The following is a 22665-nucleotide window of genomic DNA, read 5'->3' on the forward strand; positions in this document are numbered from 1 at the left end:
CTTGCTCACCTGGGATCCTTCTTTCCTTTAATTTCTCCCTTATCATTTTGTCCTAGAAAAAGGAAAGAAGTGCTAGTGGATTAGACGAGGGTAGTAATAAGACTATTTAAGACTTGGTTTGCTGCGTAACCCCCTGTGCAAGCCAGATGTCTGCAGACTGGTTCCACTTTCGGCCCAAGTAAATGCTGAAGTATCAAAACAGTGTGCCAAACTCAGAACTCTCTTGGAGTACAATCACAGCACTGGGTCAGGAAGGGCTTGGAGGAGGTCATTCATATCCCTACACTCATGTTTGACATCCAGCAGCAGCTGTCAATGGCAGGAGCAGCTGCAGAAACAGTTGGAGAGGTATGCTCCTACTGTTGACAAGTGAGAACAGGGTGTTAGGAGGGGATGAAGAGTTCATTCTGCCAGCTAGGTGTTGCCTACAGTTGGGATTCAGGCAGAGAACAGGTGACATGGCACCATCTGAGCTACAAAGATGGAGGAGGTAACAGGGAAAGGACAGATTTTTGTTCCACTTGTTCTAGCACTGCTTGGAGACAAAAGGAAGGAGGGGAAAAAATGGATTGTGGACAAGGACGTGCTACCACCTACAAACTGCCACTCCTATGGGGAGCAAAAGAGATACCACTTTGTCACCAGTGTTGTGATGAGGATTTGATGGAGCAATGTCAGTGTAAAGAATAGAAGACAGGTCTCCTACATGCTGGAACAAAACCCTTGCTTTAAAAGGACCTGTAGCGTGTTTTCAGCTGTCTGGGCTGAGAAAGGGCTTATTTGCACGCAGCATTCAGCTGGGTTTAGAATGGCTGCAGATTATTTGCAGTAGTGTGGCTAAAATCTTCCTGATGCCCTGTCATAGACACCTGACAGTCACCACTTCTATGATCAGGTTTCATCACAGCAATGAGAACAAGCCAACAAAGTCAAACCAGTCATTACAAGATTAGTGATGTTCTCTGACAGTCTTTCCAGTGCTGGCTATATTTGACAAAAGGTCAGACTAACATCTGACTTTAATCTTAGAGGAACGCTGTCTGAAAAGCCAAGGGAGAAAAGGCCAGTGTATATGAAAGTGTGCTGATGAGTAGCAGAAAGCTGTACCTAAGCTTAATATCAGCCACTGGGACAAGGTAAAACCATGCCAGATCAATTCTCTAGAAAAGGTGGGACATGCTATGCAACAACTGGAAGTGAGAAGGTTGTTAGATCTTGGTGTTTGTCCCACATTCAAGGTATGTTTGTTCCCTTTCCTCTGCCTGCCTTGGCTGTGAGCAGTGACACCTTTTCTTCATTCTTGGAAGAAACTATTTCCAAACATTTTTTTGTTACTGCTACTGCTAAGAATTTCTTGATGCTCCACTCAGGTTTACTTTTGTTCAGCTCCATCTGATGATTTCTAGCTCCACAATCTCAAGATTTGTGTAAGAAGCCATCCCCTTATGAACCAGCAAGTCTTTCCAAATTCTGTCTGAAAACAAAGCTAACTCTGAAGCTTCAGCAACAGCCAACACCTCTGCCTGGACTGATTATTTTTAAGCAAGAACAGTGCTTTGAAAGATGAGTGTCCTTTCCAAGCTCTGTGCTCTCTTTTGGCTCCTCCATCATTTCAAAATCAATAGCTGTCTCTGATTGTCCCCCTCCCCGCCAGACCCTGCTCTTTGCTACCTCATTTTGGTTTTAATTTGCCACAGCAAAATAGCAGTCATTTTTCCCCCATCCTAATTAAGAAACCTATCCATTAAGGAGAAAGAAAACAAACCCAAAACCTTCTTATCTAAGCCCTTAGCGCAGAACAGAGACAGAAATGATTGGTGAGATGATCACCTCTAGAAAGCCAAGGCCTTTATTGATTCTTCTGGCTTTCCTCAGTAAATACAGAATGAGTTTTAAATTCACCTAGAAGGAAGCTAAAAGCTAATGTAAAGTGCTGACTTCCCAACATCAGAGAAGAAAGAGGCAGTATGTCTTCTAGGCTGACTCACTTTTTACTCTCTATACATAGTTTCAACAAGAATATTTGGAGAATGTTTCATTGTACCTCATAGAATCATTTAGGTTGGAAAAGACCTTTAAGATCATTGAGTCAACCATAAATGTAGCACTGCCAGGTCCACCACTAAACCATGGCCCTAAGAGCCACATCTACATGTAAGTGTGTGTGCCACCTCACCTTACTTCTGTTTCAGTTTCCTCACATTTTGGTATACATTGGCCATGCTCCTGACCTTCCAGGAGGTAATGGTCCTGGCCTACCTTTTGGAAGAGCTTTGAGATCATGAAACAGATTAGAAAAGTCATGTTGTGGGCAAGTGGCCTCCTTCAGCCCAGCCAGCAGCAGTGGGCACGTGAGTTAAGGAACTAAGCGTTGAGTGATGATGAAGGAGGGCACAACCTCAGTGCTAAAATGGGAGATTACAGACACAAAAAGGGAAAGGCTAGACAGAGAAGCTCAGGGAAGAGTCCAGTATGCATGGGGATTTTGTGGAAGAGGACATTCAACAGCATGATAGGAAAAGGTCAGAGACAGAATAGTCCCTACTGACTTGGGAAAAACAAGATGGAAAATGTCTTCAAAAGGTTAAAACTTTCACTGTCCAGAGCAATAAACATCTTCTCTGTTTTGCAGAGAGGGAAAGCTACTGCAAGCTTTTCCAGACCTTATCCCCTCCCTCCTTTTACCCCAGTGCAGTAGAAGTGGTAGATACCTTCCGTGATGCCTATCTGAATCCAAGCCCCAGCTGCAAATCAAAATCAGATCTGGCCCACTGCTGTACTCCAGCCACTTATTTACCATCTTGGAGAGATACGCATTTAGCTGATTAACCTGTTCAGAGTCTCTGTGCATAGTCAGCTCCTCCTAAGAGTGGTCATACACTTAAAATAGCAGGAACTGGATGGGGATGATGCTCACTGGGCTAAAATTACTCCGATATTCCAGATTGTTCCTCTCTTGACTGGGACCCCAAGAGCAAAACCCCTCAGAGCAGGACCTACTATAAAAATCCAGACAAGTCTGCATTGAGAGCCTAAAAGTAGGCTTTTGAGCTTGGCTTCCTGACGGAATAAGGCTTATGTTCTCCTGGTTTGTACATGTGTTAAACTCTGTGTGTTTTCACACTCCTGTCCAGTAACTTTGAAACCTGTTGGTCTATTTCAATTAGATTTGATAGATGTCATAAAATTCACAGCTAATTAAGTTCCTGCAGGTTTAGTATATAGCCAGTTAGAGGAGAGGGACTCTGATTCAGGAAAAGGGTGCGCCATACATGTGTTAAACACTGGAGGGATCACATGGGAAAAATCACTTATGAATGCTCAGCTGGGAAAAAAGCTTCAGTGAGAGCTCACAATTTTTCAGGAACATAAATCTATACGGAACCATGGTACATTAATTCTGCACTTCACAAAACTACTGTTTTTGTTTTATTGTGATGTAGATGCAAGGAAAAAATTATTTATGTACAAAACACTGTAAACACCCCCCACCCCCCACCCCCAGCTAAGATCCAGTGCATTTAAGTGGATCTGGTGGATCTAGCAGGTTTAGGAACTAGGATTCAGTAGTCCATTTGTTGTTGGCATCCTGTTTGTAACAGAAACCAGCGCTAGCAGAGAGAATAGTGTACCACCTGAAATAGGAAAAGATGCTGAAGAAGCCTAGCAAGGAAAGTCAGGGGCCCAAGGCACACCATCTATGGGGAAGTGCTTGTGGGTCCTGGGGTCCTTTCATGTGACACAGAGGAGACTAAGAGGGGTTGGGGGCAGGTCTAACTGTAGACTTCAGCTATTTGAAGAAGAGTTAGAAAGACAGTGGAGCCAAACTCTTGGTAGTAACAGATGATAAGAAAAGGTAGAGAGAATGGTTACAAGTGGTATTTTGGGAAACTCACGCAGGACATAGGCAGAATTTCTTCTGAGTAGGGCAGCACTGGCAGAGGTTACTGAAAAAAATAGCAGTCTCCATCATGGAAGGTTTCTAAGTCTCATGCAGGTAGCCCATTGGCAACAGCACTATTCCTAGGGGGAGTTTGGACTAGACACCTCCAGAGGTCCCTTCGACCACCACTTCTGTGGTCCTTTGACTACAGATATCATAAGATGATGCAAGGAAACAGCTTGTATGAGCTAAGCTGTAATCTGCACAGCAGCAACTTTTATCTCATCTCAGCTTTACCAGAGCACATGTAAACATATTCTTAGTCAGTGTTCAAGTCTTTGTATAGAAAAATGGTTTTATTAAGGTATTTGTAATTATCATTTGCTAAATATAAATAGCGGAACTTATGTTGTACTGTCCTAAACTTGTCAGTCACATCTTGTGCCTCTTGTACCAGATCTATAGCTTTATGCTACAGATTGTTTTCAACCAGCTTTGGTTATTATGATTTACAGAAGCATCTGCAGACTGTGGATGACTGTCACTGGTTTTCTCTCAAAGTCTCTTCTTGCATAGACATTATCCAAAAAAAGGCCCTTTATATATAGGTCTTTTGAGGCCTCCAGCAACTTATTTTTCTGGATCATTAATTTCTGCAGTCCATGTACTTCTGTTAACTTTCTGAGGTAATGCTTTCAGACCCAGGCAAGTTTTATGATTTCATCAGAACTAAAGTATGCTTAGAGCACACTGGTTTATAGCTCAGTTAATTTTGCATCCCAATTAAGTGGAAGACAGTCTTGTCACTGACAAGTCTCTTTTACGTGTTACATCTATCCTGCTTCAGGTGTGATGCAGAGAATGAGAATGACTTACATGAATAGATGAAGACAGATCCAAGTTCTTGTCTGCACTCTGCAAGATGCAAGTTGGCTTCAACCTGGACCTGTAGCCATGGCAGTGAGATACCCAGATAGCAGCACAGTAATCCCTACCTACTTAGCTTCTTCCATAGCTACTAGCTTCTCACTATGTACTAGCTCAGCAGAGCACATAGCATAAGTAGAGGAGCTTAGGTGTACCTTACTACTATCTGTAGAAATATCTGATGTAGAACAGTGAGGAAAAAGTGTCAACAGGCTCTCAAAAAGTAAAAATACCTACAATGAGAATCATTCCAGGGGCAGGCACAGCTCTAGGGACTGCTTTGCCTGTAAGTTAGTGCCTGGTTGGCATGCAGAGGGCATGCGGTAAATCTCTCTTGGGTGCTAGTCAGCAGTCCAGTTTGTAACACTGAACTTCTCCAGCACAGTACTCTCAGGACTGAAAATAAGTTTGTACAGACAGTTTCCTCTTCTGCTTTCATTATTCATCCCATTGTGCTTTGATTCTGATTTAACTGGAGATTTTATTTTCCCTTTCCTCTTGACTACAAAAAAAGCAGTAATCGTTTAAACTCTGTTGGACAGTTAGCTTTATCTATAGATCACATAATGAACAGAGTACATGTGGTAAACAACATGCTTCATTACCAGGTGGCCTTCAATTAAACACAATTATCTTCTTGTAATCAACTCATCATATTAATTTTCTTGCAGAATTCGTCCAGATTACCTCTTTTTTCCCTCCCCTCAGCTGTGCACAGCAGGGCATCCTACAAGACTGCGGCCTATACCACCGATGCAATTTTACACTTGTGGCCCTTGGGCACTACTCATTTAGAGGAATTAAAAGCTACAGAGATTATCTCAGCGTGCACCTATATGAACACAAGCAAGTATTTGTGATACCTATAGATACAAAAAATTTGATCAGTGCTCTGAAAAATCCTGTTGGGTCATCAGAAACCTAAACAAATGAGGTGCAGTGTCACAGCTTGAGAGCTGTGTAGAGAGGTCAATGGTTCCCAATCATTTGGTCCTAGAAGGAAAACTAGCATATCGCCGGATGCAGCCCTATTCCCCGCTTTCTTCCCACGGCTGTTGCTGCCTCGTTGAATTCATGTTCTGGAAGCACAGCTTGCAGAGCCCACAGAAGTCCTGTGATTTGCTCATTTGTTTTCCACTCTTCTGTGGTCACAGAACCAATGCTTCTTCTAGGCTGACAGTTTGGGAAATTCTTCCTTCTTATAGTTGTTTCTCTTTGTACATGGATGACTTTTTTCCCTGGGTCATTTCCCATACACCCATTTGTGGGTCATGGACTTTTAATTTTCTGGGTGTCTGATACAGAATTAGATCAGGGCTGTCCGTCACTCACAATGGCATTAGGTAACAAGCTTGACTGCAAGTCAGTAACTCAGCAACTTCACAACTTCGTCACATCTAAACATAAGGCTCCAGTGGACTGGATCCTTCCCATGACCAATTGCTATCAGTAGTTTGCAGCATTTACTACAATTTCAAATTGCAAAGGATAAACAGTAGGGTTTATTGTCCTTGAATCACAGGAACAATTGAATCCTGGAATAAATGATTGCTTGTCAATTGTTATATAGTTGTAGGAAACTGAAGACATAAGAAATGAGAACCATGAACTTAAACCTCAGCTTGTGACATGAAGAAACCAGCTCCAGTTCATGACCATCTAGTTCCATGACTCTGACTTCTCTCGTCTTCGGTGCCAAGGGAGTTGGCAGATTTTGCTTCCCTCTCAAGAGTGAAGAACAGAGAGTCTGCCTTCTCACTGTCAAGAAAACAAATATTCCTCTCCCCTTCCCCACTTTCAGGTGGCACTAAGGGAGCTTTGCTGTCTTCTGAGACTTAATCAGTCAACTTTCCATTCTGGTCATGTTGTAACCTCCCTGCATAACAGTATTCACTCTCCTAGGGCTCAGCTGTAAATACCCCAAGCCTAGGATACAGAAAGGACACATTGCTGGCATAGAATAAGATACTAAAACCCACATCCGATTATTTTAGACATTAAATTACTGGAGCTCTTTGCAGTATTGTGTAAGCAATTAATTGCACACATACACACATTCACCTGCTATGAAATAAGCAGACCAGACACACCTTCCCCATGAGGAGAAGCTGACACATACATATTAAATTGGACTTTCATACTGCAGGCAGCACCTCTCTGAAACTGCCCAACAAACCCTGAACTGCTGGTAAGCAAAGTAGCCCTGCAGGCATATACAGGGCTCCTCCACCGGAGCTGGCAGATGGCAGACGCATTAGATCCAAAAGAAGCCTGGAGGGAACAGCACAAGGGATGCGGCAGCATTAACTATACACTGAAATAACTAACAGGGAGAAAAAGAAAGGAAGAAAAAAGCCAGCCCAACACTGATAGAGATCTTTAATTTAAAAACTGAGTAAGTTTATTCATTGGGAAAGTGCAACAAAATACCCCAGGGATAGTGCATTCCACTCCAACAATTAAAACTGCATTAAAAAGCAGATAGGAAGGTCCGAGTCTTAAAGAGAACTGGCACAAAAGCTAGTGCTTTTCTTTGTTTCGATACATTTATCTTTGGGTGGCAGAGATAGTCACCGATTAATTTTTTTAGGTACTTAATTTACAACTTCGTTGCTTCTACTTGTAAGTCATTCTGTTCCTTAAAGATGCTAGCTTGGGACTGGAGGACCATAATCTGCAGGCACTTAAGAGGGGGCAGTTTTGAAAGAATGGGAATGTAGGTCTGTCACATACTTACTGTTGGGAGGAGATCCAGCTGGGAGCTACTAGATATTCTAAGTAGATATTTCCCCCTATTGTTTCTCTCTAAAATCTGAGGTATGCAAAGAAAGTCCAGTTCCACTCCTAAGAGCAGTTTCTGCTGCAGCTGAGGGGGTGCAAGCAGGCAAAAGGAGAGCACAGGACTACAGCAAGCCCACAGCAGGTGTTGCTTGAGGGAGGTGCTAGTTTCTGATCACTGAACCCACTGGGGCTGTAGAGGCAATTCTCTTGGAAAGGCTGCAGGTAGGTCCCACACCCATAGCAACCTATTCTCTTTCATACTTGTTAGTGCACTTGATCTGAGCTTCACAAACCCAATAGAATTCTTTAACACATAGCAATTATGTATCTTTTGCTAGCACTTTCTGCCCAATGATTTCAAAATACTTCATGAGCATCACTGAACCAAGCTTAAAATTCTGACATACAGGTATTTTAAAGGGAACCAAGTACAGTAAATGTCTGCAACAAAATGGCAAAGTTCATCTCCTGAGTCCCAGTCCTGAACTTACCCTTCTTTTCCTTTTAAATTCTCTTCTCCCCACTTATTTCTTACAGCAAGGAGGACTACGTTTATTCTGCAGAAGTTTATTAATCCCAATACAGACAAGTGACTTCTAGTATGATTACATTAGTTCCCAATTCCATACGGAGGTTGCCTGTCCAGTCCACGTCAGCATGATCTCCTGGTCTCAGCTGTCTGGATTTGGTTTATGTCTCTTGGCCCTGCTGTTCTCCTGATGGTGACTGTCTTCAGAGGCTGCTTGGCCCTTTCCGTTTGTCCCAGATTCCTCTGGAAATTTCTGACCCTCAGCCAACACCTGTCGAATAGTCATATTAATGCGGGAAGACTGCAAGTACTTGGCACACACCTGCCAATCCTCATCAGAGCTGCGCTCAATGACCGAGCCAACAGGAAGGTCTGAAGGAAGTGCCTGGTCCAGGCATGAAGGCAGAGCTGTCCCTTCAGGGTTGGGGAGGACGCGGGGGACAGCATGGTACAGCAGACGGCTGAAGCCAGACATCACCATGATATCTCCACTGTGCATGAACATTGCTGTTGGGGCCTCCTCCCGCTTCAGGCCCCCAAGCAAAAATATTGAGGATTGCCCAAAACTAGAGATGGTATGAGGATGGAGGGAGAAAACAAATTCAGTTAGAGGACAATTATATATACAGTAAGCAAATATTAGCAGCTAAATCCCTTTATAAAAAACTCAGCAAACCCAAACAAGAAAACCAGATGGACTCCTAGTAACAACTTTACAATGAGAACACAGAAAACAGACCAAGAGGCCTGGTTCAAGGTAAGCAAAGTGTGAGCAGTTGCCCTGCCAGGTTTGAAGCTCTGCTGAGGTATTTCATCCCTGCCTGCTAGTACCCAGCTGCCACTCTGCTGTTTTAGAACAGAACTGTGCTCCATGCAAAAAGCTCTTCCAGTCCAGGCACCACATCCATGCTATTCAAGCAGTCTTCAAAGAAAAACCTATGCCCTTGAGCTACAGATTCCTACTATTGAAATCTTCAGAGAACAAAGATTATACACCCAATTAGCAAACTATGTCATACTGAATTCCTATACCCATACACAACCATAGAAAAAAAAAAGCGCCACCAATCCTTCCACAACACCCAAGCACTTTCCTTGACTCACCTGAATGATAAGAGGGGCCTAGAATGGTCTAGTTCAGACTCATCCACATGAATTCCCAGTGAAGAGTCAAAATGATAGTAGTTCAAGATCCCTGCTTGGGCTTGGAAACCCCGGAACCCACAGGCTGCAGCCACTTGTTCTGACAGGAAAGCAAGGTCTGAGGGGAAAGGAGTGTGGTGATTTGCTGAGTACTTCTGGAGGAAGGAGAGTAGAAAAAAAACACAAACCACACCCAGAACATCAGAGCAGCAAATACAATTGGAAACAAACATTGAAGGAGAACTCAGTTTTGCTGATAGTCATGGAGAAGGACATCATATTTGCCTGGAAAATGACTACAACATAGGCAGAACCACAGCAGGTTTACCTCTTATTTAATTCGGGGCCTATGCTGAGACTGCCAGAGATTCAATTAATCGTGGCGTTAAGCATTATATCTGGATGGCAAATGAAGTCAGTAGGATTAGTACCTAAGGTTAGTACCAACATCCTGAGGATCTACTTGGTCATTACCTAAAGCTGCCAATGGAAAGACAGTTCTGTATCTCAACAGAGCTCTGAAACAAGTATCTTGATTCCTTCTTTGAAGAATAAACCAAACAGGAATCAATTGCAAACCTACTTTTTCTCTCTCCCATGAGTGATTCTGAGAGGACTGGAAGGGAAAAACCAAGTTTTTATGAAGGCCACCCAACAGGCTGACCTGGTAAATACAGGCTGCAAGCAGATTTGGTTCAGTATCTGCAATATACTGATAAGACTGCATATTCACTCTGCCATCCTTTCTCAGCCTCCATCTGACTCAGTCTTATCAAAACATTTATTTTGGTCAGGAGGCTCAAAATAGGTGTTAGTTGGTGAGACTGTACTATACTGGTTCAGACTCTTAAGTTCAAAGTCACATCAGCAGCAGTCTCTTCCTGCTCTCACTCACCCCTCCAAAGAGTAGTTTCTCCAAAGTAGCTGTCTTCAAGCACTCAAGATCATTCTCATCTTAAGTAGTTAATGATGCTTTTGTGACTGTCCCTTTTGGTAGGGTAAAAATGCTCACTTATCGTCAAATAGTCACAGGTCTAGAGCTGAGTATATGTTACCATGTTACCTTTCAAAGGAGAGAGTGCAGCAATGGACTTTTTGCTGTTAAATCCTTCACAGTAAACTAATACAGATTAAAATGTTCTTACAAGCATGGTTTGTTACAGCCTTTCCTCAAGACTGTCTTGTAGGATCATAAGCATTTTATTCCATGATGCCCTCTGTCTGCCATTCTGAGTCCTTACAGCTAATAAAAATAGAGAAGAATTTAATTTCAATACCTTAGTATCCCAGTTGTAATGGTAACCAAGGGTCACCCAGCGCAGCTTCTCCAGTAAGCTTCTGGGCTCCCATTTACTGGAACCTTTCCTTCTGCAAAGACAAAATGGAACGAAATAGGATACGTGTTAATTTCTGAGGAGTTTTCTGGTAGCACAGCATACAGTAATGAGATTCACTCAGCCTATTAAAACCATCAATACTAAACTTATTTTCAGTGCCATTATTTTTCTCTTCCAAAGACCCTGAAAATTCAGTTCATGCAGTTTGTGCAAGCTGTAGAGCCTACTGTCAACTACTGTCAGTTTGAAAGCTTGTATTTTCAACATGATACGTAACGGGTTATCAGATGGAGACAACACAATGAGCTGGTACAGATTTAGAAGTCAGAATTAAGCATGTACTATTTGAGCACCTGGAAGTGAAAGAACAGAATCTGTGAAGATCTAAAAGGTGCAAACACAAGGAAAAAATATTCTAGGCACTTAATGGAAAGTGACAAGAAAGGATAATGCTTCCCCTGACAGTGAAGTGTATCAAGTTGCAAAGGACCGCTAGTTCTACCACTCAGTACTTTTACAAAAGTCCTTAGGATGGACTGACTCAGTGGTCGGTAAGAAGCAAGACTGCTCTAGCTATGACCATACACTTCTTGTCATATCAAGAAGTCCAGATTGCAGGTGTCTCCTATCCAGACTGCTATGCAGAACAAAAAACTGCTTTTCTAAAGTGACAAGCCTGATGCAGAAGGACTCAGCAGTCTGAAGCCACACACCAATTTACCATTCTTACTTGAAGGTGGTAAAGGCAGGAAGAGACCTCAGAGATGGGCTTTTACTATGGTCTACAGAAAAGTCCTTAAAACGTTACAAAGAGCATTACTATAGTAAATCCGATAGAAACATGTTAGTGACAAATATAAAAAGGAAGGTACACATGTATCTTCTAGTCCATTTATTCCAGCAATTTCAGTTTCTTTTCTCAAGCTAATTCACATGTTATGGTAAAGAAAGGAAGAAAAGGGAAATGTACTCAGAACATCATGATAAACAGTAGCTCCAGATGGTTTGCTCTCATTTATAGCCTCATTAGTTCAGTAAGACATGCTCGCTTTTACAGAACAGGATTCATATTTGTACTGCCATGGTCAAGTCTCAGCCAAGCATCTGCATTTAATGTGCATTTGTACCTGGATACACAGCTTGTTTCTGCCCTTCACCTATAGCGTGCTGATAGTTCCTAAGCTAAACCAGGAACAGGAGTAAAAGGCCAGTTTCTTTACCTTTAGTAATTTTTCATAGCTCACTGATTATTGAAAGAAAGTCATCTTTCCAGTTTCCATCTTTGTCACATTTACCATAATGCAGCAACACTGTAACTGCTGCTGCTTGGAACAATTTATGGAGCCTACAAGCAGGTAACACAGCATTTAGAAAAGGGAGAGCCCACAACTCATTCCTCTACATCTTTAAATCAACAAAGTGAATGTTCGTAATTAGCATGTGACTTTTGAAAGCACCCTTCTTTTTCTACAGTGCTAGAGTGTTTGCACAACAGCAGGAACCCAAATATGCTCGGTAGGTCCTTATTCCCAGAACTTAGTATTTTGCATGCGATTTCACACGTGATTGCTAAGGAGAGGAAAGTCTGAGTGTTATGTATCTGGAAATAATGAGTTCCTAGAGCTGTAGCAGCAGGTGCTCCTACAAGCAAGCAGAGAGAAATTCTGGTATAACTGTGTTAGAAAGAGAACAAGACTGAACAGCAGGGGGGCTTTGGTCTGAAGCTTCCTTTTTTCTGTATTCACTGGTAAATGATTGCATCTATAAAATCCCCCCAGCCTTTTCCTTATACACAAGGATATATAAATCCCTCATAGGGATGCTCTACCCCCTTTTATGCTTTTAATTGTCCCCAGCACTAAAGAAAATACCCAAAGTCTTACTTTGTAAGAGAGCTTTGCTGGTTTTGGCTGGGATAGAGTTAATTTTCTTCACAGCAGCTACTATGGGGCTGTATTTTGGATTTGTGCTGGAAATAGGGATGATAATGCAGAGACGTTCTAGCTATTGCTGAGCAGTGCTTACACAGAGCCAAGGCCTCTTCTGCTTCTCACACCACCCCACCAGCAAGTAGGCTGGGGGTGCACAAGAAATTGGGAAGGGGGTCAGCTGTCCCGGCTGTGTCCAACTGCCCAAAGGGATATCCCAGACCATGTGATGTCATGCTCAGCATATAAAGCTGGGGGAAGGAGGAGGAAGGGGAGGACGATCGGAGTGATGGCGTCTTCCCAAGTAACCGTTACACATGATGGAGCCCTGCTTTCCTGGAGATGGCTGAACACCTGCCTGCCAATGGGAAATGGTGAATATGTTCCTTGTTTTGCTTTGCTTGCGTGTGGCTTTTGCTTTACATGTTAATCTGTGTTTATCTCAACCCACGAGTTTTCTTTTACCCTTCCAATTCCCTCCCCCATCCCATGGGGGGAAGTGAGCGAGCAGCTGTGTGGAGCTTAGCTGCTGGCTGGGGTTAAACCACAACAGGAGCATAGCATACATTTCTAGGAACTGTATAGACTCTCCCTACCTTGCGATACCTGCATCCCAAGAAGAGCACATAAGCCAGGACCCAAGCACATCTTATGCTTCTTCGTGATGGCTTTAAAAAACATTAAAGTTGTGTCCAGTCTTGGAAGTAAACCTCTTTTTTTAGTTAAGCATTTTGCTTCTCCCCTCCCTGAAAGGCTCTCATTCCAGATACTAGACAAGTTGGCTAGTTTGATCCGCTGTCCCCTGGGTAAAAGCACAAATACAGCAGTTTGCTCACCTGAAGACTCAGGCAAGTGCTTAATAAACCTGTCAGTGTTTCTGCCAGCCATCACTCTTCCAAACACTGTTTTCAACTGAAGTGGATTCAGCTGAAAATTAACCCCTGTTCTGATCATTCTCTGTGTGTGCAGGAGGTGCTGCTGGGAAAGGCCTGTCAAGCTGGAACAGTACCCCACTTTTTTCAGCTGTAGGGCACAATACTTTCAAAGAACAATTTTTCATCGTTGATGGAACAAAAAAGGCGTCTGAATTTCTGTAACTAATTCTGACTGAGCCTGAAAAACACAAGTGGGGGCATAACTTCTCTCCTAGGTGCAAATATTTAGAAGTCCAAATGTTGCTTTTGCTATTCCACGTCTTGTAGGTGTTAACAGTATTTCTGAAGAAAAATCTCAGCATGTCAATTTCACTAAGAGACTGAGGTGGAAGATGAGAGTTGTAGGAAACTCTGGTCACTCCATCACAAGAAACAATCATTATGAAAAAATGAGCAGTGAAGTCAGCATAGTAATGATAAATACCCAATAACTAAAAGATTGTGTACTGTAAACAGCATTTATCTTGTATGGTTTTTTACAGGTGACCAATTAAAAAAAAAGTCTTTAAAACAGCTGCAGTCACAGAACTCTGAACCTGTGGGAATCTTTCAGAGTAAACAGGACAGCCATCTCAGATTGAATGAAAAAAAACCCAAACCAACCAACCAAAAAACAACCCAAACCAAAACAAAAAAATACATTGGAAAGTAAAACCACAGAAACTAGCTGATTTGAGAAGTTCAAAAAAGTGGAGGTAACAGCCTTTCAATTACAGTATACTAGGTCCGACAGCTGATGGGGAAGAAGAACTAGCATGAGCAGGGTGTTTGGAAAGGATCCTCTTTGCCTCAGGAAAACTGATGCCTAGAGGGACCTCACAGTTCCACTTGTAGCTGAGGTTAGCATGCTTCCAAGCACCATAATATCAGCCAGGATCACTATTTTACATTTTATTGATGGCTTTATACTAGAAAATCCCATTGTGAGTGTGAAAGCAGAGAATTAACAAAGAGCACATCAAGCCATGAAAAACCCATCTTTAACTTGGCATGTCTGACACCATCTGTATACTGCCAGCATGCACACAATCTTTTTCGGCTTCCCTTCCCTGATCGTTTTTCTTAGACCTTCTCAGAGCTGAGACCTTCTGGCTCCATTAAGTTTTCACCACCAAAGGTTATTGTGGACTCACCTCAGCTGCTCCGTGCTCTGTCCCCACAGGTCAATGGTCTTCTCAGGAGCCATATGCAGGTCCAGGTTGCAGACATTGGGTTTCTGGGGATATAGCTTAAGACACTGTTTCACCCAGTGACGCTGGCAGCCCGGAAGGAAAGGGTTTGGTATGAAAATAAACCCTGACCACAGAGAAAAAGGGAGGGGGTGGGGAGAAAGTATAATTAGGCATTTCCCTGTTTTTTCTAGAACTAGAGCAAAGGACAGGGGTTGGAGGTACTGAAGAAACACCTTAGACAATACAACCACTGACTTTGCATGTAAGCTGATGAAATCTATTATCAGGTCTGAATAGTTAAGTTAAAAGCTATTGTTTTTTTCAGTACAAACAAATGGTGGCCATAAGGTAGAAGACAGGGAGGGCAGCCAACACTGGTCCAAGTAAAAAAGTGACAATAAAGGACATTATCTGTGTAAGGCATATTGATTACAGGTAGATAAAGGAGTAAGAACTTGGAAAGCCAAATGCTTTGGAGCAAATTTGATTTTGAAATGATTCAGCAAGATCTTTCTCTTGAACCCTGCAAGGTTAAAGTCATTCTGGCCTAATTTTTCCAGACTTCAAACTAACCTTGCCGCTGCCTCTGAACTCATACTATCTCCTTATTGCTACTCCAGTGTCATGAACTGCGGAGAGCAGTCCACAGGCTGAGCAAGACTCTAGTAACAGAAACTGTTTTCTCCTTTGCTTCATGTTTATTTCCAGGTAAGTCTGGTTGTATCCATCTTTGTGTTTTGGTATGGTAATACTCAAAGGGGATAAAAGTCAAATTATATCCCAAACTGCTTGTTGCTGACTGCAAATACTTTACAGTCATTGTTAATTAACAAAACAAAATAGATGTGTGGCTAGTCTGCCCATTCATTTAGCCAGGCACCTCAGGCAGAGTTCAAGCAGCAACCCAAATAAGAGGGTTAGCAGAGATGTAATAGATTGATTTGGTCTGTATCTCAACAGACAAGAGTCCTTGACATGATCTGCCATCACCAGGAGCGCTAACAGGATTCTTTACTGGAATTCTCTCCCCAGCACCCCAGGGGTGTTTACTTCCAGGCCAGGGTCGACGGTATTGATGAATGAGTGTCTGATGGGAAGATGCTATTAATCTGTATTGTACCTACTTCGAGAATCAAGGCACTCTCTGAAAGACTGACAATTCAGTAAGACTCACCAACACAAAATTCACATACAAAGAGAGATAAGGGTATAAGAGGAACAAAGGAAAAGGAGGTTTCAAGGTTTTACCCTACTGTGTTTTTTTGAACTTCTCAGTCATATCAAGTTAAAGAGACAAAAATAGATGAAAAAGGAAGAAGCAAGGCTAGGAGTCTCAGTAGGATACAAACTTGCCTTGTGGCCTTATGAAAGTGGTAATAAAAACACAGAAAAAGCTTCCTGCCAGCATATCTCACAAGATTAAATTAACTGGTTAGGAAAAGAACCTTCAGTGTATTAATAATACACTGTCATTCATTTCACTTCATTCCCTGCACCTTCAGACTATGGCAGCCTTCTGATAGGTCTGGTGACGAGAAGTTTCTTTGCCAGAAGCACTAAATTTACTTTCTGTTGGCCTCTGCACAGGACAGAATAATCTACACATAGAACACAATAATCTTGCTGTCTACAACTTTTGATGTGGGGTTCTCAAAACACTTTACTACATTCATGAAATTACGCTCTACTATGTATGTATTATCTCCAGGTATTAATGAAGGAATTGAAGCCTGGAGAGCCAGTTACACACAGAGCTGAGAACAAGAATCCAAATTTTACGACTTTCGTATCAGAAGCTTAGAACATGCCATGTCTCTCCAAACCTTTCATTGCTTACTCCAGATTACATTGCTTACTAACCAGATTAGTCTAGATTTACAAAAGCAAGCACAACTAAGTAGTGGGTTACTGCTATGCTTCCGATGTCAAGAAAGGCAGAAAACACGGAATTTCTAACAGTTGTAGAGTTTTACTATAAAATTCTACACTAATAGTTCCTGGGAGAACCAAAGGTGCTAGAAATCAGTGACATATCATATGTGGGAGGGACAAGAGAGAGACATTTCTGTAGCAATCTTTCTGACCTGAGTGAAGAACACCACAGACAAACTGAAGGGAACACAATTGGACCTCTTGGCATTGAAAGAGTTGGTGTGAGTAAAATGAGCAAAAGACAAATTCTTTGGGGATCTGTATACTAAAGGAATCTGCCTTGAGGAAGCAGATGCAATTCTCTCACTGCAGCAAAATCTGGCAGCACACTAGAAATTAATTTATACCTAGTGTTAGTGGTCTGAAACCTCAGTCAAAGAAAGGGTAAGACATGCAGATGTCTAGCAACAAGAACAACCCCTCATAAAACCAACTGGTGTCAGTTGCAAAGACCCAAAGACAGCATCACCCACATCTCACAGAACTCAGGACAACCGCAACAGAAATCCACCCAGCTTACTTAGTCTTATATTTCATTGCTCGCTGTGGGGACAAAACCAAATTACTTCCCTTCCGTATGCCCACAGACAAAATAAATAAATTCGAACTTATTTTAGAGGGCTACTGGGGCAGTTGGTTAAATATCTTGAATGCTTTAGGATGTCCAGATAAAGGTAGCTGGAAAAGGATTATTCTTGTCCACACATGACTTGATTCTGAACAGGACTGAGAATTTGTTAACGTATTTGCATTTCATTTTAGTGAAAGGTTTTCTTTGTCAAAGCAGAAGAAAAACACAGCTAAGTGGAACACTTGTGATCCACCCCCACATAATTGCTAGGAAAGATGTTTAGACAGACATAAAGTGACAAGTGAGACCAAGCAAGGGCAGCTATAACATGACAGGTAAGCAGAACAATTCGAGAGTCAAGAAGAGGTGGAAGCCTTTCTCCTGAAGTTATTCATTTCCTGTGTATTAACTACACCAAGTGGCTAATGTGGCTGCCTCAGTTTCAGAAATGGTAGGCTGGCTTCATAGCAACCTCCACAGACACTGACTGCAGTCTTGAGGAACCAAAAGAAACATGAGAAAAAACAAAATCAAACGAACAAAAATCCCTGAAATAAGGAAGATCTGGGGAACTACAAACTCATGAGTCTTACCAAAACCACTGGTAAGATTAGGGAGCAAACTTTCATGACAGCAATTTCCAGACACAGGGAGGTTGGGAACAGCAAGCATGGATTTACCGAAGGCAAATTTTGTCTAACCAGCCTTACTGCCTGCTAGAGGAAGATGCCCAAACAAGGGGAGAGCCGGGGATGCTGTTTACCTTGGCTTTAGCAAAGTTTTACAGTCGGTCTCCTGCAGCCACACTGGGGGCTCATGGATTTTATAGGTAAACTATAACGGTGAGCAAAAGCTGGCTGGGCCATCAGGCTTAAAGAACAGCAATTTGATGGATCAAAGCCTAACCAGTGGCTGTTATGAGCTGCGTTCCTCACGTTGATAGAGGGGTCAAGACGGATAACTACATCTACATCAACAAGCTGGACAATGGAACATTCATCCTCATCTCACTTACAGATAACACTAAATTGGGGCAGCAGTGAACATGCTGGAGGCTGCTGCTGCCACTTGAAAGGAACCTTGACAAAGGTAAGAGCTACCTAAAGGGCCATTACAGAGAAGGTGAAGTGAGATTCTTCTCAGAGGTGCACAGCAAGATTATGAGCAGCCACAGTCACAAATTACAGCAAGACAAATTTTGATTTAAGGTGAAAAAAAAAAAATAATCACAAGAGTGGCGAAACACTGGAACAAATGCCCAGAGAGGGTGTGTAATCTCTGTCCTTGGAGGTTTCCAAAACTCACCCATACAAAGCTCTGAGTGGCCTGATCTAACTTTCAACTTAACCCTGCTTTAAGCAGGGAGTTGCACTAGACGTCTGGAGGTCCCTAACATCTTTCTGTGATTCTACCAGGTGACCTGCAAACCTGAGATCCAGTTCAGTTTTTGAAATAACCTGCTTAATGAAATTACTCTGTACCTTGTATAGGACAAGAGGTTCTTACTCACTTACTGTACTCAGTGTTCTACACCAGCAAGTAGATGCCACACACTTCAGCCCTGAAACAACTGTACTTCAGCCACTTCTCTAATTTTCATGACATATGTTGAGGAAAAATAGATGCTACAGAAATATAAAATCTCTATCAAAGGCAACAGGAATCCATTCTTGCGAGGGCTGGTCTGGTTGATCAGAGATTGTGAAACAACTGGCCTTTCTGATTTCACCTCCATATTGCTGCATCCCACCCTTTAGCTGTCTTGTTTGTCCTCCTGCACTTAAAATAACATTAAATTACACTTAAACAAACCAAAATAGGTTTTTCAGGCAGGGCAAGGAGGATAAGATGGAAGATGCCTGAATCCAAAGCAACAAGGTTGTATTTAACTTTTCTTGAAATCAGAAGTACCTACCCGGATACCCATTGAGGCCATAGGCTTTCCACTGGCTAACTGGCTGTAACCCTGCCCTGTAGGCATCTTGATCACTGACTGAAGAAATATTGAGCTGTGATCTGAACACCTGGCAAAAGAAAACAGATCTGGTTAAAAAAAAAAAAAGAAGAAATACAAAATGCATATAAGAATAGCACCTATAAGAAAGAGTGCTACCATATTCCAAGGTAAACCTCATGAAAATGCCAACTGTGCCACAAAACTACTGTCTAAGCAACTGTGACCAGAACAGGGCATGCTGCTAACAGAGCTAGTATGTACTCAACATAGAATCAAAAGGCACCTACAGTTTTTACAATACTTGGGGATTAGGAGAGATGCTCTCCATTCATAAAAAAACCCAAACAACTTATAGCGGTGAGAAAAAATTTGACACTATTTTTCAATTTCTACAGTACAGCCTCATCATTATAAAACATTCTGGTAATTATCTATCTTCATTAGAGAGCAATATTTAGTACCCATAACACTTTATACCTTCAAATAATGTTCCAAATACAAGTTGCTCATGATCCCATAGGGTAGATGACTATTCTCATCTGTAATTTACAGAAGTAGTAGTACAGTGATGAAGCAGCCAAAGTTGTCTGATGTGAAGAACTGCAGAAACCCCATAAATTCCAAATACCACATTGCCACTTCTGTTTCCAACAGCAGGCTCAAGGCGTAACAAAATATATTTTTCTTGACGTACTCTCTCAGGTCTCAATAACACATATATTTAAGCTGTAATAAGCCAACACTTGCTGAAAAGAACAAACTCATCCACTGTGTTCCCACTCCCTTTTTCCCTTAGGACTGGGAACTGTCTTAGGGAGGGCAGGATAGAGGTGGGTTGGTTTTGTTCTGGCTTAGCTCCCCAGTTGGGCTCTCCACAAGGCTGTGCAAAAGTACAGACTCATATAAGGAAAGAGCTGGCCAGGCATAGTGGGAATAGGCAGGCAGAGACAGGCAAGACTTTGTTTATGACAATTTAAAGTGTACATGAAATTAAGCCCTTTGCACACAGACTCTGCAGTGATAAATGTGTAAATCAGTCTCTCTGCAGGCTGACAGCTCTGGTTAACATCTTCTGAGCAACGGGTCTAAATTATGTACATAGAATTTGTAAGAGAACTCTAAATTAGTGCTGGGCAGCAGCTTCTGGCAACGTGCTCAGTTTTACCAATTTTTCAGCTTTCTGCCAAAAGCTGCTTTGTGACTGCCAGCCTTGAAGAGTTTAGTTCAGAGTCCTGTCTGCAGAACATCCCCAGGAAGGCTCTTCCTTTGACTATGACTCTGCCACCTCTCTGTTTCTTAAGCTGCTTACACACCAGCTGCTGCCAGGGCTTCTGGAGAACAGGAACTGTTTCTATGCTTAAGAATTACATGTGCTGAATCAGTTAAATAAGCCTGGTGGCAGGGCAGCTGGGGTATGTCACACTTCACTGAAGAGCTCAATCACTTGAAGCAGTTTTCTGAGAGGAAAGGAACAATAGTATCTGGGTCAATCTGGCCTGGTCTGTAGCTCTTCTTAAAAGAGAAAAGCCAGATGTTTTTAACCTGGAGGAAAGAGGACTAAAAGATGCTTTCACTAGTAAGCTATCAACTGATCTTAGAAGGTAACAGGCACAAAAAGAATGATGTGGAGAGGGGACAGATGCTTGTGATGCTTTCAAGTACTCTGAATTCCCCAAAAGGGCTGGAATCCTTTATTTGCTAAAGGACTGCTGCAAGCTCAAAGAAGGCTGAAAGGTTAACAACTCCCTTGTTTAATGCTAACACCTTGAACAATTTCATATGGGTCAGGTTTTGTATCCTATTGACAGTATCAAAGTTATAGTCTGAAAAGACAGAAAAATATATTTTCTAACAGAACTGTAAAAAGAAAAGGCTAAGCATTTGAACTATGAAAAATTAGACAAAGTTTCATTTTAACCATATTCCCTACACCCTTTTTTCATACAGGCTCAAACATAGAAAATCCATAGTTAACAATACTTCAGCAGATACCTGTTATCCTCATGAGAGGTGACAAAATAGAAGATGAGTTTAAAGGATCACTCCTTCATCACTCAAGACACGGTGAACTACTAACCACGAAGGCTACTAGTTTCAGATGTACTCCTGACTGTGTACCCCTAATCTACTCTAACGGTTGCTTTTATCCCGATGGCTAAGCCAAATGTTTATTATATGGGAGCAAGCAAGGCGATGAAACTTTACCAAGGGGAAGACTGCAAGAACCCTGGGCACACACTGCACAGCAGGGGGAAGGTGATCCCAGCTCCCCCTCCAGCTCACTCAGGTATTTCAGGTCTAAGACAAGGACCCATAAGCCCAGAAAAGTGTCAGCTCCGACAGTGAAACTTAGTTTTTTTCCATCCACATGTTCCTTTGCTTTCCTTAAGTAACACACAGTTCTAGTCAGAGTCTTTGGAGATCCCTTACTGCATCCTAGAGAGCTAATTAAACATTATGGAAATAAATAAACATAAACAAAAGTGGTAAATCTGTGAACAGACCAAGTGCTGGCCCGGGACAGCTGGGCCGGCACCTTGTGCCCTCGGGCAGGATCCCGTAACCCCACGGCAGCCGGCCCAAGGGGACCCTGAGTGAACCTGCCCCTGGGTCCCGCGGGCAGAGGGGCCCTGGGCCCTCAGAGCTCCATGCCCTTCCCTAGCTGCCCGTCTCTACTCACGCAACTGGTTTTTAAACGTTGTAGCAACCCGCAAGAGGCTTGGCGCTGGAGGGCAGCGTCTTCTAGCCAGTAACTGGACAACATTAGAGACCTGGCGTCGAGCACGAAGGGAAACAACACCGCGCTCAAACACCGCCACATCGCTCAAAGGGCGGGACGAGCTCAGCCCGCGTCACCCAGCCCCTCACCGCGGGGCGAGGACAGGAGGAGCCCAGCGTTACCTGACTCCCCGGCACGGAGAAGTCCACCACGCCCCGCAAGTCCAACGCGTCGCGTTGCCGGTAAAAGCGAAAGAGCCGTCGGAAGGCGTCCTCCCCGCCCTCCCGCGTCAGGGCCGCCGCCGCCGCCATTTTGGCCGGGCGGTGGGTGGTGCGGCGCGGCGCACTGCCGGGGCGGGGCCAGCTCAGCCCCGCCGCCCCCCACTCCCGCCGCAGCTCCTAAGATGGCGGCGGTCAGTACGGTGCGGGCGGCAGCGCGCCGCTCCAGGAGATTTTTCGACATTTTTGTGGCTGACGTTCCGTGGACGGTATCGAGCAGTGAGTCTACGCCACCCCCTTCATCCCCCACCGGTGCTAGGGCTGGCGCGGGGGGAGACGGCCCCGCCGCGTGTACCGGCAGAGGCCGTGGGGACTGGGCCTGTGTAACCAGTTGTGCATTTCCCCCACAGAGGAGCTGAAGGAGTACTTCTCTCAGTTCGGGTCTGTGCAGAGGTGCCAGCTGCCCTTTGTGAGTACTCGCTTATTCTCCAGGCCACTGTTTGTGTCTTTTTGGTAAAACGGGGAAGAGCCCGTGGCTGCTGCTCGCTAGGCCCTGGCAGGGTTCGCCTTGCGGCTGGGGCCTTGTTGCGCTCCTTCGGAGCTGCTTTCTGAAAGCTTTCTGTACTCTAGTCA

General features: G+C 43.2%; 1 protein-coding gene across 5 annotated transcripts; it reads right to left on the minus strand.

Annotated features, from left to right (window-relative positions):
* Positions 1-7188: 7188 nt before the first annotated feature.
* Positions 7189-22310, minus strand: ALKBH1 (alkB homolog 1, histone H2A dioxygenase). Of its 5 annotated transcripts, none has more exons than XM_074868508.1 (7): positions 21997-22310; positions 19573-19634; positions 19054-19162; positions 14597-14759; positions 10541-10631; positions 9225-9415; positions 7189-8686 (listed from the first exon to the last, which is right to left on the minus strand). In XM_074868508.1, exons 1-7 carry the CDS (start codon positions 22274-22276, stop codon positions 8263-8265), a joined length of 1320 nt encoding a protein of 439 aa, XP_074724609.1. In that variant the 5' UTR covers positions 22277-22310; the 3' UTR covers positions 7189-8262. The 5 variants fall into 5 exon arrangements, with proteins under 5 accessions (XP_074724609.1, XP_074724608.1, XP_074724612.1 ...); XM_074868507.1 differs by having other exon boundaries at positions 9225-9418; XM_074868511.1 differs by lacking the exon at positions 19573-19634 and adding an exon at positions 21776-21866 and having other exon boundaries at positions 9225-9418; positions 21997-22016.
* Between the last annotated feature and the right edge of the window lie 355 nt (positions 22311-22665).

The sequence above is a fragment of the Strix uralensis genome, chromosome 4 (assembly GCF_047716275.1).
Source record: "Strix uralensis isolate ZFMK-TIS-50842 chromosome 4, bStrUra1, whole genome shotgun sequence".
Taxonomy (NCBI): Eukaryota; Metazoa; Chordata; class Aves; order Strigiformes; family Strigidae; genus Strix; species Strix uralensis.